The 20,355-nt window shown below is 42.8% G+C and overlaps 1 protein-coding gene across 1 annotated transcript in view; it reads left to right on the top strand.

Annotated features, from left to right (window-relative positions):
• The window catches only part of LOC149457034 (uncharacterized), a 35,314-nt gene that overhangs the window by 1,008 nt on the left and 13,951 nt on the right, over positions 1 to 20,355 (top strand). Inside the window, exons 2-6 of the mRNA XM_089684147.1 lie at positions 4,652 to 4,987; positions 6,779 to 6,841; positions 8,724 to 8,765; positions 11,456 to 11,800; positions 15,822 to 15,895. Of these exons, the coding sequence (XP_089540273.1) occupies positions 4,652 to 4,987; positions 6,779 to 6,841; positions 8,724 to 8,765; positions 11,456 to 11,800; positions 15,822 to 15,895 (860 nt within the window). The remainder of the gene's footprint in view (positions 1 to 4,651; positions 4,988 to 6,778; positions 6,842 to 8,723; positions 8,766 to 11,455; positions 11,801 to 15,821; positions 15,896 to 20,355) is intronic.

A 20,355-nucleotide genomic window follows, 5' to 3' on the forward strand; every position in this document is an offset into this window, starting at 1 on the left:
TACAATGTATCGGTGCGATAGTGAGATACAATGTATTCGGTGTGATAGTGAGATACAATGTATCGGTGTGATAGTGACATACAATGTATCGGTGTGATAGTGAGATACAATGTATTCGGTGTGATAGTGACATACAATGTATTCAGGGTGATAATGAGATACAATGTATCGGTGCGATAGTGAGATACAATGTATTCGGTGTGATAGTGAGATACAATGTATCGGTGTGATAGTGAGATACAATATATGGGTGTGATAGTGAGATACAATGTATCAGTGTGATAGTGAGATACAATATATCGGTGTGATAGTGAGATACAATGTATCGGTGTGATAGTGAGATACAATATATCGGTGTGATAGTGAGATACAATGTATCGGTGTGATAGTGAGATACAATGTATCGGTGTGATAGTGAGATACAATGTATCGGTGTGATAGTGAGATACAATGTATTCGGTGTGATAGTGAGATACAATGTATCGGTGTGATAGTGAGATACAATGTATCGGTGTGACAGTGAGATACAATGTATCGGTGTGATAGTGAGATACAATATATCGGTGTGATAGTGAGATACAATGTATCGGTGTGATAGTGACATACAATGTATCGGTGTGATAGTGAGATACAATGTATAGGTGTGATAGTGACATACAATGTATCGGTGTGATAGTGAGATACAATGTATAGGTGTGATAGTGACATACAATGTATCGGTGTGATAGTGAGATACAATGTATCGGTGTGATAGTGACATACAATGTATAGGTATGATAGTGAGATACAATGTATAGGTGTGATAGTGACATACAATGTATCGGTGTGATAGTGAGATACAATGTATCGGTGTGATAGTGACATACAATGTATCGGTGTGATAGTGACATACAATGTATAGGTGTGATAGTGACATACAATGTATCGGTGTGATAGTGACATACAATGTATCGGTGTGATAGTGACATACAATGTATAGGTGTGATAGTGACATACAATGTATAGGTGTGATAGTGAGATACAATGTATCGGTGTGATAGTGACATACAATGTATAAATGTGTGACCATTATGTATGTACACACCAATCAGTCGTTGCATTGTGACCACACACCTAATGCCGAGAAGATTCCATTGGATTGCTTATGTGGGCATTAATCCCAGCCTGTGATTCGCCATCCAATCCTGATGACTCGTCATCTTATCCTGATGACCATTGTTACCGGGACAAAAAGTAACTGTTACATTTTAGAACTGTCATAGTTACATAGTTACATAGTTACATAGTTAGTCTGGCTGAAAAAAGACAAAAGTCCATCCAGTTCAACCATAAAAAAAAAAAAAAAAGTTCTAATCCTACACTCAGAGTTGATCCAGAGGAAGGCAAAAAAATGCCTGATCCAATTTGCTCCTGCAGGGAAAAAATTCCTTCCTGACCCCCTGAGACCCAATGAGAGCAAGAGATGAAGGAGGAAATCTTCCAACCAGGGGCGGACTGACAACTCATGGGGCCCCCTGTCAATAGGGGATCATGGGGCCCCTGTGTCCTTGCCAAAATCAAAAAAGCCTATGAAAAAGGTACCAGGGGCATCTCATGGGGCTCCCTACTGACCCCGGGCCCTTGGGCAGTGCCCGAGTTTCCAAACGGTCAGTCTGCCCCGCTTCCAATGGAGACACCTATTGTGGTGACACATTGGGGAGATTTGCTCTCACTTCCGGTTGCATTTCCAAAACAGGAAGTGAAAAAAAAACTCGCTGAGGCTCGGTTCACACCTATGCAGTTTACGTTTGATCCAATTCTGCAGTGCGTTTTGCGTTTTTTTGTACATGCGTTTTTGACATGTTTTTGATGCACTTTGCGTTTTTTTTTACTTGTTGCTGGGCAGATTAAAATGCAAAACGCATCAAAAAACGCACTACATGCGTTTTTTTTTACATGCGTTACCTGCAGCATCTCTATCGAAGTCTATAGAACCAAAAACACAAAGTTTTGCATTTAAAAAGTCCCTGACCCTTTCCAAAAAAAAAGCAGCGGGTGAAAACGCGGAGATGTGAACCTGTCCCATAGGAGATCATGCTCAATGGACTGCTGTGCGTTTCTGGAAAAGAAGAGCCATCAAAAAGTAACATAAAAGGGGGTCTAAAGTAGAACTAAAAGCAAAATGTTTTTTTTCTTTTTTTTTCATTTTGGATAGAGTAAGGGAAGGTTATAACCCCGGTCAGTTTATTTGCTTTCTGTGTCCTATTGGGGGAGATTTCCCTTCACTTCCTGTCCCATGGCCAAAACAGAAAGCGAGAGGAAATCCCTCCAAAGTGAAGGAAGCCCTGGAATGAGTGTCCCCATTGGAAGATTGCCCCTTTTTTCCTGTTCTAGTGAGAACCCAAAATTTGGGATTTTCTTTTACTTTCAATGGTAACAGTAACCAGGACAAATAGAGAGGGGGAATCTTGCTAACGGGGACACAGACAGCAACAATTCTAACAGGGGGTCTAATCCCTCTCCACTCTATTCAAGACTAAAAAAAAAATTGGGGGCTTTACATACATTTAATTGTAATGTTCCCAACCACTTGTCAGTCTGCCCGGCAACACTATGGGGTGTATTTATTATAAATGTGCACAGTGAAACTACATGTACATTAATTCTGTGCCAAAGGGGCAAAAAAAAAATGTTACAAGGCTTTTCTCTCTTCAGGTCAAATGTTATTCATTCGTAGGAGTGAATTGGGAAAATACCACATTATGGTCACTAGATGGAGCTCTATATAGGAAATAAATACTTATTTACTATGATCATCAGCTCCATCTAGTGACCATAATGTGCCATTTAACGGATTCACTTTATCCTTATGAATGAATAACATTCGATCTGCAGAGGAAATAGCCGAGTAATATTCGTTTTTTGCCCCCATTTGCACAGAACAAATGAGCATGCAGTTTCACAGGATGAACAGCTCTGCACTTTTTTTTCTTTATGAACACACACCTATGTTACATGAGGAAGCACATTGACCCTAAATGTATAATGCGATATGTGACCAGGGCCGGGACAAGGGGTGGGCAGGAGGGGCGGCTGCCCTGGGCACAATGATTTACTGTAGGGATGGGGGGCGCCCTCCTTCTGTGACAAGGCTGGTAGGAGTAGTGACAGCGGCAGTGATTTTGACAAGTGAGGGACTGCTGGGTGTAGGATCCCCTAAGCTTGCAAATCATGAATGGGGACAGAATGGGGGAAGGGGGGGGGGGCAGTTTGGCATCTTTGTCCTGGGAGCTGGAAGACCTCGTCCCAGCACTTTATGTGACTGTTGCTAATCTAATGTTAAAAGGCTTCAGCCTGAGTAGAAAAGCCTGTGCCCTGCCAGCAAGCTGCAGAGTGGTCTTTCTGCAGAGGTCTGCCTTGTCTCCTGTGAGTGCAGATTGCCATGCTCAGGGGTTGGAGCCGATGAAGCCCTGCACAGTCCTTCCTTATGGGGGCCATAGACGGGTCGAAAATCGGCCGATTTTCGCACAGTTAGTGGGTTAATTGGTCAGCCGTTTTTCGGGGTTTGGCACATTTTTTTTATCGTTCATGTTGGAAAATTCATGCCCAATTTTGACGATCGGCCGATTTTCCCAGCAATGATGGGCAAATCGGCTGATCGTTTTACCGATAAAAAATCTGCACATGAGCCGTGACCTGCAAGAAGAGAAAAAATAAGAAGAAAAGAAAAATAAGAAGAAGAAAAAGAAGAATAATAATAATAAGAAGAAAAGAAAAATAATAATAAGAAGAAGATGAAGAAAAAGAAGAAAAAGAAGAAGAAGAAGCAGAAAAGAAGAAAATAAGAGAAGTAGAAGAAGTAAAAAGAAGAAAAAGAAGAAGAAGAAGAAGAGGAAGAAGAAGAGGAAGAAGAAAAAAGAAGCAAAAGAAGAAAAAGAAGAAGAGGAAGAAGAAGAGGAAGAAGAAAAAAGAAGCAAAAGAAGAAAAAGAAGAAGAAGAGGAAGAAAAAAGAAGAAGAAAAAGAAGTAAAAAAAGAAGTAAAAGAAGAGGAAAGAGAAGAAGTAGAAAAAGAAGAAGAAAAAGAAGAAGAAACAGAAGAAGAAGAAGAAAAAGAAGCAGAAAAGAAGAAAAAGAAGAAGATAGAGAAGAAGAATTCCAGTCCGCTATTATATTTTTTATGAAAAAGTATTGCGGTTGCAACAAATGTATCCATCTGTATCCGAATAAAAACATCTGTATCCGAAATGGATACAAATTGTTACATTGTTGCAACCACAAGACTTTTCATATAAAATATAATAGCGGAGCTCTCTGCAAGGGACAGAAGTAATTATGGGGTTAAATGCCAGCGGCAGACGGGACGAAAATTGGCCGATTTTTTTACTGTTAATGGTAACGTCGGCCGATCGAATGACCGATTTTTCTTTTTTTTTTAAAAAAAAACGGCCGATTTTCGACCCGTCTATGGCTTGCATTAGTCTTTTGAGTTGAGTGACGTGTGATGTCAACCCAGAGGACTTGTGGAGAAAAAAGGGTACTGCAAGGGCTAGCTCCAGGTTGAAGGTATTAAAGCCAGACCTTCCCCTCCAATGAAAAATTAGCCGGTAGTTGGCCTTTAAACCCCAAAATAGGACAACAGCACCCATTCACTTTCTTTTCTTTCCTTTTGCAGTCTTGGCCTTGCAGTCGATCTCAGATGCTGCCTCCATCTCTCCTCGCCTGCCCACACACGTGGTTATGACCTCCATCATTGTGGTGAACCAGGAACCGTTCAACATGGATCAGTTGTCTTTGAGCTGGGAGCACAACGGGCACCTCCTGGTGGAGTACAGAGATAATAATGTGACCTCCTATGAACCCCGGGCGTTGATGCCTCAGGAGAAGTTTAATGAGGGTAACTTCTCTCTGATCCTTATTAATATCACCATCAATGACACCGGAAACTACACCTGCAAGATCCAATACGACAGGTCGGAACAGACCATCCAGTACGCCCTTCAAGTAACAAGTAAGGATGGACCAATAAATCATTTTAATAGAATGAGAAGACAAAGAATTCTGAAAAATAGATTAAAAAGACTCTTGGTTATCATTTTGGAACAGTGTTTCTCAACTATTTTCAGTTGTGGTGCCCCTAAAACTATGCAAAATCCTGGGGCACCCCAGTCTAAGATGTAAAAACGTAAATGTTGTCAATGGAAAGCCTGTCCCTAGGTAGATGCACACAACTACCTGGATTAAATAAATTTCACATCAGAAGCCCCCTTCTTATTAGAAGTTCCCCCATCACATCATAGGTCCCCATGTCATGTCAGAGCCCCCCATCACATCAGCGTTAACCCTATTCATCAGATAACTCCTATATATGAGTCCCAACATCATGTCAGCATGCCCCCCATCATTTTAGATTCCCCCTATACTTCAGAGGCCTCTCTATACATGAGTACCCTCCATCTCATCAGCATTGCCCCTGTACATCAGAGACCATGACCATGAGTCCCACCATCATACCAGAGGTTCAACATCCACCATGATGTTCAACATCCACCAGGTCCACCATCAACATACATAAGTCCCACCATCATACCAGAGGTTCAACATCCACCATGAGGTTCAACATCCACCAGGTCCACCATCAACATACAAGAGTCCCACCATCATACCAGAGGTTCAACATCCACCATGAGGTTCAACATCCACCAGGTCCACCATCAACATACATAAGTCCCACCATCATACCAGAGGTTCAACATCCACTATGAAGTTCAACATCCACCATCAACATACATGAGTCCCACCATCATACCAAAGGTTCAACATCCATCATGAGGTTCAACATCCACCAGATCCACCATCAACATACATAAGTCCCACCATCATACCAGAGGTTCAACATCCACCAGGTCCATCATCAACATTTATGAGTCCCACCATCATACCAGAGGTTCAACATCCACCATGAGGTTCAACATCCACCATGAGGTTCAACATCCACCAGGTCCACCATCAACATACATGAGTCCCACCATCATACCAGAGGTTCAACATCCACCATGATGTTCAACATCCACCAGGTCCACAATCAACATACATGAGTCCCACCATCATACCAGAGGTTCAACATCCACCATGAGGTTCAACATCCACCAGGTCCACCATCAACATACATGAGTCTTACCATCATACCAAAGGTTTAACATCCATCGTGAGGTTCAACATCCACCAGATCCACCATCAACATACATGAGTCCCACCATCATACCAGAGGTTCAACATCCACCAGGTCCACAATCGACATTTATGAGTCCCACCATCATACCAGAGGTTCAACATCCACCATGATGTTCAACATCCACCAGGTCCACCATCAACATACATGAGTCCCACCATCATACCAGAGGTTCAACATCCACCAGGTCCATCATCAACATATATGAGTCCCACCATCATACCAGAGGTTCAATATCCACCAGGTATACCATCAACATACATGAGTCCCACCTTGATACCAGAGGTTCAACATCTACCAGGAGATTCAACATCCACCAGGTCCACCATCAACATACAGTCCCACATCATATCAGAGGCCCCCTTCACATCAGAAGAATTAGGGTGCACAGATAGCAATACAATCCTAATAGGGGTTCTAATCCATCTCCACTCTATCCAAATCTTTAAAAAAAAAAAGTTTGCCTTTAGTTATACTTTAGTAGATCATTACACAGTCAACTCCTAATACTGATTCACTTTATTTGATGAGATGGAGGATAACCCTTAGACTTGTTCTTCTCTTTCACAGAAAACAGGATCCAGTTGATTGATCTGTCACCCAAGAAGGTTGATGAGAACAATGATAGGAATGGTAAGACTTATATTCCATTGATCGATCACTTACTTTTCTTTTACTTCTGAAACCCTTTCCTACAAGCAGTGTGTGGTGGGAACTATGTTCGATATCATTGGGGAAGAATTTGATTGAATAAAGAATGTTGAACTCTAATGATGCCAGCATGGCTCACTAATCCCATTGGCAGACATATGGACCACCCAATACGATCATGGTAGATGATAGATGGTGTCTCCTCTCAGGATCGGGCAAAAGTTTTAAGAAGACTGTCCTAAAAACTCTTTAACCATTACCCCCCAGTTTTGGATAGATTGGAAAAGAATGTCAACCTTTGCCAAGTTCTTGCTGCCGTCACTATTTTTCTGGTGACCTTTGTCACTTCCATAGAAAGTGATGGGAAATATAAGGCAACCCTGATGAACAAGACCCCCAAAACCCACTGAATGGGGCCTTCTAAAGATGCCAGCTTGGCTTGCCAGTCCCTAGAGGTCAGAAGCCATATGGGCCACCCACTATAATGATGGTAGGTGGTATCCTCTGTACTGCAGTAAGCTGAAGTAAAATTGGGCTGAATTTAACTTACTGAAGAGTTAATGTCAGGAATGGACTTGCCAATAATGGTGGGACTCACCTGCCTTGTGGGCTGCAGTACCAGGGCTGGCCAGCGGGTGCTCTCAGCAATCAGAGACTCAACCCTGCAGCCAGCCAAACATCTGAAGCTGATTACGGAGGTGTATTTAAGGGATGGCCAGACCTGCAGTCTGGGCCTTGGTGTGTGTTTTTCCATGGGCCCCTGTATCTTGTTACCTGCGTTCCTGTTCCTGCCTGACTTACTCGTTGCCTACCCTGCCTGATCCTGACCTCTGCTGTCTTCTCCTGTTTGATCCCTGGCTTGTGACCCCGACCATTCTCTGCCTGACCCCCTGTACCTACCTGCCCGTTAGTTGCTGTACCCGACTCGTGACCTGACTACTCTCTGCCTGCTCCTCCTGTTCCTACCTGCCCGATTGTTATTGACCCGGCCTGCCTGACTACGCTTGCATTGTATGTATTGTTATCTGTGGGTGGTTTGGTTTGGTTCGTTTGCACTGTGTTTATGTTTTAGTATTGCACTGCGTTTTGTATTGTTAGTATTAATAAATTATATTGTTTATAACATATCTGAAGCCTGCGTTTCCCTGCGTCAGTTCACATACCTCTGGTCATACCTGGAGCCCTGACAGTTAAGCTGTCTGTGGATAGTGCCAAGTCAGCAGAAAACCATACTGTCTGTGGAGGTATGTCAATGCATACAGTGGAATTTTTTTGTTTTCAACAAATATACAGCAGAATTTAAAACAGTCTTAACAAAACAGCCACTAATATGCAACTGAATAATTTTCTGTAAATCATTACAATGGAGTGCTCAACAACTCTACAAGTCTGCATGAGTAAATTCCTGATCTGTCACAACATGTGCCAACACTATCATTATCAAGGAAAGCTTCACCTTATCATTGTAAAGCCTTCCCAGAGCTGCAGTTAGTGACTTTGCCTAGGCAGACATGGTTGTGTAGGTCTACAATCTTGTCCCTGACATCCTTGGACAGCTCTTTGGTCTTTGCCATGGTGGAGAGTTTGGAATCTGATGGTTTGATTGCTCCTGTGGACAGGTGTCTTTTATACAGGTAACAAAATGAGATTAGCAGCACTCCCTTTAAGAGACTGCTTCTAATCTCAGCTTGTTACCTGTATGAAAGACACCTGGTAGCCAGAAATCCTGCTGAATAATAGGGGATCAAGTTGGTTCATTGCTGAGATTCCATCTTGCAGAAGACTTTAGTGCCGGTGGAATGTGGAAGTGTGTGAAGGAGTTTGGTCGTTTTTAATACCACGGCTTTTCTTTTGTCTTGTACAGCGCAGAAGATTAAGCTGATGAAACGGTCATCGAAGAAGTCTGGTAAGAACAGTAAAAGCAATTACTTGCTGAATGACAACAATACCCATTCTGCTAGAAAGGCATTTAAAGTGGCGGAAACTTAAAAAAAAAAACAGAGCTGTTACCGGGCATAAAAAGTTTGTGGTTTTTCCTCGGTGCCCTTAGGCCCAGGCATACCTGTTCATTCTGAACTTGCAAAGTCTTCATATCACCCACTCTCTTTTTACGCACATTCCCATTGGGCCAGTACAGCTGTCCTTATTCCTGATGTGCCAATAGGAATGTGGGTGGGGTAGGGGGTAGGAGAGAGTTGGCAAAGTCTGACATGATCCTGAGAGCTGCTACAGGGATGCAAAGACATCTCCAAGTACCTATACTTCATACATATTGTTACATAGTTAGTCTGGCTGAAAAAAAGACAAAAGTCCATCCAGTTCAACCATAGAAAAAAAAAAAGTTACAATCCTACACCCACAATTGATCCAGAGGAAGGCAAAAACCCAGCAAAGCATGATCCAATTTGCTCCTGCAGGGGAAAAAAGTAATTCCTGATCCCCTGAGAGACAATCGGATATTCCCTGAATCAGGGGCGGACTGACAACTCATGGGGCCCCCGGGCAATAGGGGATTATGGGGCCCCTGTGTCCTTGCCCAAACTCAAAAAAGCCTATGAAAAAGGTACCAGGGGCATTTCATGGGGCCCCCTACTGACCCCGGGCAGTGCCCGAGTTTCCAAATGGTCAGCCTGCCCCTGCCCTGGATCGACTTTCCCTATAAATAAGTACCAGCTGACAAAGTCTATTCAACCACTTTCCCGCTGTCCTATAGCAGAAATACTGGTACAGGGTGGCACGGGTGTGCAAAATCACGCATATATTCGTGATTTTGCATTTCCGGGTAAGGGGGCACGCCCACCCTACCCACGCCGCCATTCTTGGATGCGGCTGTCAATCACCGGGGCCTGACTGGTAATTTCCGACGATCACCGACGAAGAGGAGGACTGTTTTTTTTACTGTCAGCTGGGGCAGCTAGCGCAAAAAATAAAAAACCCTTTGGTGATCAAATACCACCAAAAGAAAGCTCAAGTTGTGTGCAAAAATGATATCAATTTAATTTGTGTACAGCATTGTCAGTTACAGACTGATAACTCATGGGGCCCCCCGGGCAACAGGGGATCATGGGGCCCCTGTGTCCTCTCCCACACTCAAACCACACCCAAAAAAGCCTATGAAAGGTACCAGAGGCATCTCATGGGGTCCCCTACTGACCTTGGGCCCTCGGGCAGTGCTAGAGTTCCCAAATAGTCAGTCCGCCCCTGGTCAGTTAAAGTAGCACAGCACTGTATAGCAAATAATTGCCTGGCTATAAAAGGGGGGGGGGTCTTAAGTCTCTAGCGTTGCCTCTCCCTGTAGGGGTCTTGGGGTTACAAGAAGACCTACCCACAGGACACTCCTTATTCCCAGGATGCAGCAAAAATTAAAAAAATTGGCGTTGGAGAGGAAGGAAGAACTAAAAGTCCAAAATCGTAGAGGAGTAGTCCGTATTATACAGTTTTCCAATGAGGAGTATAGTGTAATCAGCAATATCGGAAGGCAGCACCCCTGGAGTAAAACTGAACATTGTGCATGGAGAAGAAAAGGAGAGAGGTCTGACGAAGAAGCTGACGCTTCTAAATGTGTTACCGCCCCCTCTTGCGGCATTACGCTCACGTGGTGACGTCACGTCTGCCTGGCCACCATTTGTGTTCTAGCCTGGTTTCTATCACAGCTGCTGGACGCCACCACTGGCGGAACTGGGAGATCAGGCCCCCACAGCATCCTTGGCTCCTAGATGGTATTCTACCCTCTCCACCAGCCTCCATGACCTTTGAAGGACGACGTCCATCCTGAGATACATGCCCTTTACTTCATGGTTATCTAGTGAGTTACCTCAGTTACCTTGCTCAATAAAATGACCTTTTAATACTGCACTTAATTTGGCGCCCATCTTTCCTTTTATTTCCAGGATAGATCACCCTTACTTGGCCTTGAGTGAAGTAGGTCTACAGTATAGTTGAAAGCAGTTTTCAGGGCTTTACTTAAACCTAGTAGTAGGACAGGTGCACGATGGAGGTGAAAAAACCAAAACTCACATGGGGCTTCTACAGCTCCTTGGCTAGCAGTCTCTGGGGGTATCAGCACCCAGAATCATCACATAGAACTTCTTCTGGTGCATCCGATCCAAAACAAGAGGTTCGAGTGTAACTCCATCCCAGTGATGACTCTAGCAGAAGATCTATGACCTGGCGATACCCTTTAGATCTGTGCTCCATCCCTGAGGTCTCAAACTAGGTACACAGCAGGCCCAATATGTTCCCTCAGAACATCTCTCCAAAGACAAGGGGTACAAAGGGACCCTTCCAGAACCCCTGTTTTCAAAACATTCCAACGCACTGATAACAAGGTCACCACGGGTTTGCCAGCTGACTTCTGCAAAAAGAAAGCTTTGGCCTTGGATCTACTGTACTTTAACCATGTAATAAACCTATCTGCTGGTAGTAATTTCAGAAAACGTTTTGTTCAGTCTTGACTCTTGTACAATTTTACGATATACTAAAAATGTGAAAGATAACAGATGGAACAGAGGACTCCTTTATGACAACTATGTTTTGACCATATACTGTATGTATTACAATAATGCTGATGATCTGATCACTCTGATACCTCAACAGCCCAGCAAAGCACTTCGTCAAGCCCTGCACCATTTCTAATTATTGGTGATAATGAAAATTTAAAGATCGCTAAAACTGGAGAAACCATTAGCCTGATGTGTACCTTCCAGACGGATCCCTCCATGGAGCTGACCATGTTGGACATACGTTGGTCCAAGGACGGTGTCACCAAATGGATCTTCAACAAGGACACCGAGGAGGATCAAACCAAGCTGGATGAACTTTCTAGAGGAAAAGCAACCTTGAATTTGACTTCCATCCAGAAGACAGACAGCGGGAACTACACTTGTAACATCAGATACCGCTCATTGGAGGGTCACATGTACACCATTGTTATTGTGAAAGGTAGGTGATATCTCCTGTTATGAAGGTCAGTTTGTCTAAAGCTGAGTAGAGTCATCCACAGGTCACTCTGTCATAGAGTCCAGGGGAGAGATGTCTCTTCCATGGTTCCCGGTTCAGTTTTCAGACACTTTCAAATGTTGTGTGCTTCAGCACCTCCTGTTACATTCTCAACAATATAAGTAAAATAAAATTTCCAGCAGGGATGGTGGGACCCCTCACAATAGGTACAGCGGGTGTACAAACCCGGAAACTAAGCACAGGGATGGTGAGAGCCCCTCATATTGGGCACAGCGAGTGTACAGACCCAGGAACTCAGCACAGGGATGGTGAGAACCCCTCATAATGGGCACAGCAGGTGTACAGACCCGGGAACTCAGCACAGGGATGGTGAGAACCCCTCATAATGGGCACAGTGGGTGTACAGACCCGGGAACTCAACACAGGGATGGCTGAAAAAAAGGCAAAAGTCCATCCAGTTCAATTATAAAAAAAAAAAAAGTTATAATCCTGCACCCACAGTTGATCTAGAGCAGTGGTGGGCAACCTTTTTTTTCAACTGAGCCAAATCTCGCCAAAACCACGATTGAAATTTATTTTGAGAGCCACATTTTTAAAACTGAAAATACATCCCCCATATAGTAATTCATCCCCCATAGTAATTCATCCCCCATAGTAATTCATCCCCCATATAGTAATTCATCCCCCCTATAGTAATTCATCCCCCATATAGTAATTCATCCCCCCTATAGTAATTCATCCCCCATATAGTAATTCATCCCCCATATAGTAATTCATCCCCCATATAGTAATTCATCCCCCATAGTAATTCATCCCCCATATAGTAATTCATCCCCTATATAGTAATTCATCCCCCATATAGTAATTCATCCCCCATAGTAATTCATCCCCCATAGTAATTCATCCCCCATATAGTAATTCATCCCCCCTATAGTAATTCATCCCCCATATAGTAATTCATCCCCCATATAGTAATTCATCCCCCATATAGTAATTCATCCCCCATAGTAATTCATCCCCCATATAGTAATTCATCCCCCATATAGTAATTCATCCCCCATATAGTAATTCATCCCCCATAGTAATTCATCCCCCATATAGTAATTCATCCCCTATATAGTAATTCATCCCCCATATAGTAATTCATTCCCCATATTGTGTCAAGTCACTTACCTTTGCTCCGCGGGTTCCTCTCGCCGTGTTCCCGCGCCGTTCCAGTCTTCAGGGCAGACTGTGAGAGGAGAGGAGTTCGTCACGCTGCCCCGCCTACATCCTGACAGCTAATGTTTGCCACGCTCCGCGGGCCGGATTAAAATGTCCGCCGGGCCGTATACGGCCCGCGGGCCGTAGTTTGCCCATTGCCGGGCTAGCTGCAGAGTCCTGACTTTTGGTGCGGCCGCCCGAGAGGAGGGAGGGGAGCAGGCGCCCGGCACACAGAAGAGCCGCATGAAAGCGTGTAAAGAGCCGCATGTGGCTCACGAGCCGCGGCTTGCTGACCACTGATCTAGAGGAAGGTGAAAAAACCCAGCAAGCATGAAACAATTTGCTCCTGCTGGGGAAAAAATTCCTTCCTGATCCCCCGAGAGGCAATCGGATATTCCCTGGATCAACGTCACCTATAAATGTTATTTCCAGTTATATTCTGTGTATCCAAGAAAGGATCCAGGACTTTCCTACAGCAATCCACTGAGCTGGCCACAACCAACTCTTAAGGGAGTCTATTCCACATTCTCACAGCTCTTACTGTGAAGAAACCTTTCAGTGTTTGGAGTTTAAATCTCTTTTCCTAAAGAGCGCCCCCTTGTCCTCTGTGATGACCTCAGGGGGAATAACTCTACACCGAGTTCACTATATGAACCACTGATGTATTTATACATGGAGATCATATCCCCCCTTATGTATTATACATGGAGATCATATCCCCCCCTTATGTATTATACATGGAGATCATATCCCCCCCCTTATGTATTATACATGGAGATCATATCCCCCTTATGTATTATACATGGAGATCATATCCCCCCCCTTATGTATTATACATGGAGATCATATCCCCCCTTATGTATTATACATGGAGATCATATCCCCCCTTATGTATTATACATGGAGATCATATCCCCCCTTATATATTATACATGGAGATCATATCCCCCCTTATGTATTATACATGGAGATCATATCCCCCCTTATGTATTATACATGGAGATCATATCCCCCCTTATGTATTATACATGGAGATCATATCCCCCCTTATGTATTATACATGGAGATCATATCCCCCCTTATGTATTATACATGGAGATCATATCCCCCCTTATGTATTATACATGGAGATCATATCCCCCCTTATGTATTATACATGGAGATCATATCCCCCCTTATGTATTATACATGGAGATCATATCCCCCTTATGTATTATACATGGAGATCATATCCCCCCTTATGTATTATACATGGAGATCATATCCCCCCCTTATGTATTATACATGGAGATCATATCCCCCCCTTATGTATTATACATGGAGATCATATCCCCCCTTATGTATTATACATGGAGATCATATCCCCCCCTTATGTATTATACATGGAGATCATATCCCCCCTTGTGTATTATACATGGAGATCATATCCCCCCTTATGTATTATACATGGAGATCATATCCCCCCCTTATGTATTATACATGGAGATCATATCCCCCTTATGTATTATACATGGAGATCATATCCCCCCCTTATGTATTATACATGGAGATCATATCCCCCCTTATGTATTATACATGGAGATCATATCCCCCCTTATGTATTATACATGGAGATCATATCCCCCCTTATGTATTATACATGGAGATCATATCCCCCCTTGTGTATTATACATGGAGATCATATCCCCCCTTATGTATTATACATGGAGATCATATCCCCCCCTTATGTATTATACATGGAGATCATATCCCCCTTATGTATTATACATGGAGATCATATCCCCCCCTTATGTATTATACATGGAGATCATATCCCCCCTTATGTATTATACATGGAGATCATATCCCCCCTTATGTATTATACATGGAGATCATATCCCCCCTTATGTATTATACATGGAGATCATATCCCACTTATGTATTATACATGGAGATCATATCCCCCCTTAATCTCCTCTTCTTCAGAGAGAATAAATTCAGTTCTCTAATCTATCCTCATAGCTGATCTCCTCCATGCCTCGTATTGGTTTGGTTGCCCTTCTCTGTACTTTCTCCAGTTCCCCAATGTTCTTTTTGTGAATTGGAGCCCTAAACTGAACTGCATATTCCAGATGAGGTCTTACTAATGATTTGTACAGAGTTTGGAGCAGAAGAGTTTAGGGACAGTTAAACGTTCCTCTTCTGAACGCAGAACAATCGCCTTCAGGAGAGGAACACTTTGGCCATAAAACGCTAAACGCAGCTAAACGCAGCTAAACGCTAGCGCTTGTGTGTTTATCCATGTCAATGGAAAATACTATGGCCAATCAAATGAATAAACGGCCAAGTGCTAAACGCTGCTAAACGGTGCTAAACGCGGGTAAAAGCAGCTAAACACGTTTTTGCCGCGTTAAGAGTTTTTCTGCCTTCAGGAGAGTTTAACGACTAGGTGAGTTCATGTGCACATGAGGCCTTAAGGCAGTTCTGAAGGAAAAGGGGGGTCCAACCCAATACTAGCAAGGTGTACCTAATAAAGTGGCTGGTGATTGTAACATGTCATTTTTACCAGGGGTTTCCAAACTTTTCAATACGAGGGTTGCATTGTATAGTTCACATATCATTGTGGGCCAAATAAAAATCAGTTTCATAAATGAATGAACACCCACAAATGAATGAACACCCACAAATGAATGAACACATCTTACTTGGAGCCTTTTTTTTTGGAATCAGCGTGATATGATTTAGATTAGAACTTCAAAAAAGCAGGGACTCCCCAGACCAGTTCATACATAACTCATGTTCTCATTATATCTCTGTACAGATGATGACCTTGATAAATACTGGAAAGAAAAAGTCGGGCTGGTTGTCGGAGTGACAGTCGCTGCAAACTGCCTGGTTTTGTTCTTCTACTTTTGTATTTACCTCTAATTTTATTTTACCCACAGTGCTGTGCGGCTGATTATGCATGTTTTGGGAACAGAGCAGAGTTGTAATATATGAGTCTACATTCCCATTATTTCGACCTGTAGCATGCTGGACCCATGGCCTGTATTCATCACCAGCATTTTCATTCATGGTGGCCAGTGAAATTAATTTTGTTCCTCTTTACAGTCAGGAGCGCACAGTTCTGACTGCCTCTAGGTGGCAGGCCCCATTGCTGCATGACATGGCTTTGTTTATAAACAAAGTCACATTAGATCTCACAGTTTATAAATGAAAGTAAAGTGAAAAAAGTGAGAGTTTAAGTGAAAAAACATCTTATTTTTGCCCTCCCTCTTGATTTCAGTGTTTTCACTGTGCTTCCAATTGATGCAAAATGATCAGTAATATTCCACCTTGGCCAATCGACTAGTCTTGATCAATTGCAATTGAAATTGAGTCTAACTTGATCAGAAGGCGTGTTTGCCAGTTTGATCGTTTAGATCAGGGGTGTCAAACTGGTGGTCCTCCAGCTGTTGCCAAACTACAAGTCCCATGAGGCATTGCAAGACTGGCAGTTGTAAACTGGCGGCCCTCCAGCTGCTGCCAAAGTACAAGTCCCATGAGGCATTGCAAGACTGACAGTTGCAAACTGGCGGCCCCCCAGCTGTTGCCAAAGTACAAGTCCCATAAGGCATTGCAAGACTGACAGTTGCAAACTGGCGGCCCTCCAGCTGTTGCCAAACTACAAGTCCCATGAGGCATTGCAAGATTGACAGTTACAAACTGGCGGCCCTCTAGCTGTTGCCAGAGTACAAGTCCCATGAGGCATTGCAAGACTGACAGTTGCAAACTGGTGGCCCTCCAGCTGTTGCCAAACTACAAGTCTCATGAGGCATTGCAAGACTGACAGTTGCAAACTGGCGGCCCTCCAGCTGTTGCCAAACTACAAGTCCCATGAGGCATTGCAAGACTGACAGTTGCAAACTGGCGGCCCTCCAGCTGTTGCCAAACTACAAGTCCCATGAGGCATTGCAAGACTGACAGTTGCAAACTGGCGGCCCTCCAGCTGTTGCCAAACTACAAGTCCCATGAGGCATTTCAAGACTGACAGTTACAAACTGGCGGCCCTCTAGCTGTTGCCAAAGTACAGGTCCCATGAGGCATTGCAAGACTGACAGTTACAAACTGGCAGCCCTCCAGCTGTTGCCAAAGTACAAGTCCCATGAGGCATTGCAAGATTGACAGTTACAAACTGGCGGCCCTCCAGCTGTTGCCAAAGTACAAGTCCCATGAGGCATTGCAAGACTGACAGTTACAAGCATGACTCTGAACGGCAGAGGCATGATGGAACTTGTAGTTTTGCAACAGCTGGAGGGCCGCCAGCTGTTGACAAACTACAAGTCCCATGAGGCATTGCAAGATTGACAGTTACAAGCATGACTCTGAATGGCAGAGGCATGATGGGACTTGTAGTTTCGCAACATCTGGAGGGCCCCCAGTTTGACACCCCTGGTTTAGATCAAATCACATTGTTTTGACTATGGCTACATGGCAGGTCCATTCTTGCTTACTGGATGTATGTACGTTTTTGATTTTAGAATGTAATTATTTGTTTTATTGCATTACTGGGATCTTTCACAATTAATAAAAAAAAACAAAATTCACAAATAAAAGGTAACCTACCAATCACACAAATCCTTGCTGGTCTTAAAAGTATTACATGAAACGCCACAAATTCTAAAAATAACAAGCTTTGCTAAAGCTACACAGCAGGCCGATTCTTACATAGTGATTGAATGTGCGTTTTTTATTTTAGAATTTAATTATTTTTTATTGCATTCACTGGAGTCTGTCTCAATAAAAAAAAAAAACAAAATAAAAAGATTGAAAAAAAAATCATCCACCAACCATGCAGATGCTTGCTGGTCTCAAACGTTTGCCACAAAATGCCACAAATTCTGAAATAACAAGTTTTGCTAAAGCTACATTGCAGGCCCATTCTTACATAGTGAATGCAAGTACGTTTTATATTTTAACATTGAATTATTTTTTATTGCATTTAGTGGAGTCTGTCACAATAAGAACAAAAAATAAATATATAAATAAATAAAAAATTGAAAAAAAGAAATCATCCCCCAACCATGCAAATCCATGCTGGTCTTAAAAGTATGCCATGAAACGCCACAAATTCTACAAATAACAAGCTTTGCTAAAGCTACACGGCAGGCCCATTCTTACATAGTGAATGCGCGTACGTTTTTGTTTTTGGAATTTGATTATATTTTATTGCATCCACTGGAGTTTGTTACAATAAGAAAAAAACAAAAAACAAAATAAAAAAATTGAAAAAAAAATCATCCACCAACCATGCTAATCCTTGCTGGTCTCAAACGTTTGCCACAAAATGCCACAAATTCTGAAATAACAAGTTTTGCCAAAGCTACATGGCAGGCCCATTCTTACATAGTGAACGCATGTACGTTTTTTATTTTAGAATTGTATTATTTTTTATTGCATTCACTGGAGTTTGTCACAATAGGGAAAAAAATAACAAAATAAAAAAAAACAAAATAAAAATAAAAATAATAAATCATCCACCAACCATGCCAATCCTTGCTGGTCTTAAAAGTATGCCATGAAACGCCACAAATTCTAAAAATAACAAGCTTTGCTAAAGCTACATGGCAGGCCCATTCTTACATAGTGAACGCATGTACGTTTTTTATTTTAAAATTGTATTATTTTTTATTGCATTCACTGGAGTTTGTCACAATAGGAAAAAAAAATAAAAAAAGTGAAAAAAAAATCATCCACCAACCATGCCAATCCTTGCTGGTCTTAACGTTTGCCATAAAATGCCACAAATTCTAAAATAACAATCTTTTCTACAGCTGCACAGCAGGCCCATTCATACTGGATGTACAGTTGCAAGAAAAAGTATGTGAACCCCTTGGGATTACGTGGAGTTTTGCATGAATTGGGCATAAAATGTGCTCTGAACGTCATCTAAGTCACAACAATAGAAGAACACAGTCTGCTGAACATAATACCACACAAACATTAGATGTTGCCATGGTTTAATTGCACATAACATGTAAACATTCACAGTGCAGGGAAGAAAAAGTATGTGAGGCCCTAGCTTAATGACTTCTCCCAGAGCTAATTGGAGCCAGGAGTGAGCCAACCTTGACTCCAATCAGTGTGATGATATTGGATGTGTTGCTGACAGCTGTCCTGCCCTTAAAAAACACACGCCTGTTTTAGGTTTACTGATTTCAAGAAGCACTGTCTGATGTGAACCATGCCTCGCAGGAAAGAGCTCTCAGAAGACCTACGATCAAGAATTGTTGACTTGCATGAAGCTGGAAAGGGTTACAAAAGTATCTCCAAAAGCCTTGATGTTCATGTGTCCACGGTAAGACCGACTGTCTACAAATGGAGAAAGTTTAGCACTGTTGCTACTCTCCCTAGGCGTGGTCGTCCTGTAAAAATGGCTGCAAGAGCACAGCGCAGAATGCTGCATGAGGTAAAGAAGAATCCCAGAGTGTCAGCTAAAGGCCTACAGAAATCTCTGGCACATGCTAACATTTTTGTTGACACATCTACAATAAGGAAAACATTAAACAAGAATGGAGTACATGGGAGGACACCACGGAGGAAGCCATTGCTGTCCAAAAAGAATATTGCAGCACGTTTGAAGTTTGCAAAAGAGCACCTGGATGTTCCACAGCACTACTGGCAAAATATACTGTGGACAGATGAAACCAAGATTGAGTTGTTTGGGAAGAACACACAACACTATGTGTGGAGAAAAAAAGGCCCAGCACACCAACATCCAAACCTCATCCCCACTGTGAAACATGGCGGAGGGAGCATCATGGTTTGGGGCTGCTTTGCTGCCTCAGGGCCTGGACGGATTGTTGTCACTGATGGGAAAAAGAATTCCAGAGTTTATCAAGACATTTTGCAGGAAAACGTACGACCATCTGTCCACCAACTGAAGCTCCGCAGAGGATGGGTGATGCAACAGGACAATGACCCAAAGCATACAAGTAATTCAACAAAACAATGGCTGCAACAGCACAGAATATGCTTTCTGGAGTGGCCCAGTCAGAGTCCTGACCTCAACCCGATTGAAATGCTGTGGCATGACCTTAAGAGAGTGATTCACACCAGACATCCCAAGAATATTGCTACACTGAAACAGTTTTGTGAAGAGGAGTGGTCCAAAATTACTCCAGATCGTTGTGCAGGTCTGATCTGCAACTACAGGAAACGTTTGGTTGAGGTTATTGCTGCCAAAGGAGGGTCAACCAGTTATTAAGTCCAAAGGTTCACATACTTTTTCCTCCCTGCACTGTGAATGTTTACATGTTATGTGCAATTAAACCATGGCAACATCTAATGTTTGTGTGGTATTATGTTCAGCAGAC

Source organism: Staurois parvus, unplaced genomic scaffold (assembly GCF_062004578.1).
Source record: "Staurois parvus isolate SC_StPar_1 unplaced genomic scaffold, SC_StPar_1.0 ptg000338l, whole genome shotgun sequence".
NCBI classification, from domain to species: domain Eukaryota; kingdom Metazoa; phylum Chordata; class Amphibia; order Anura; family Ranidae; genus Staurois; species Staurois parvus.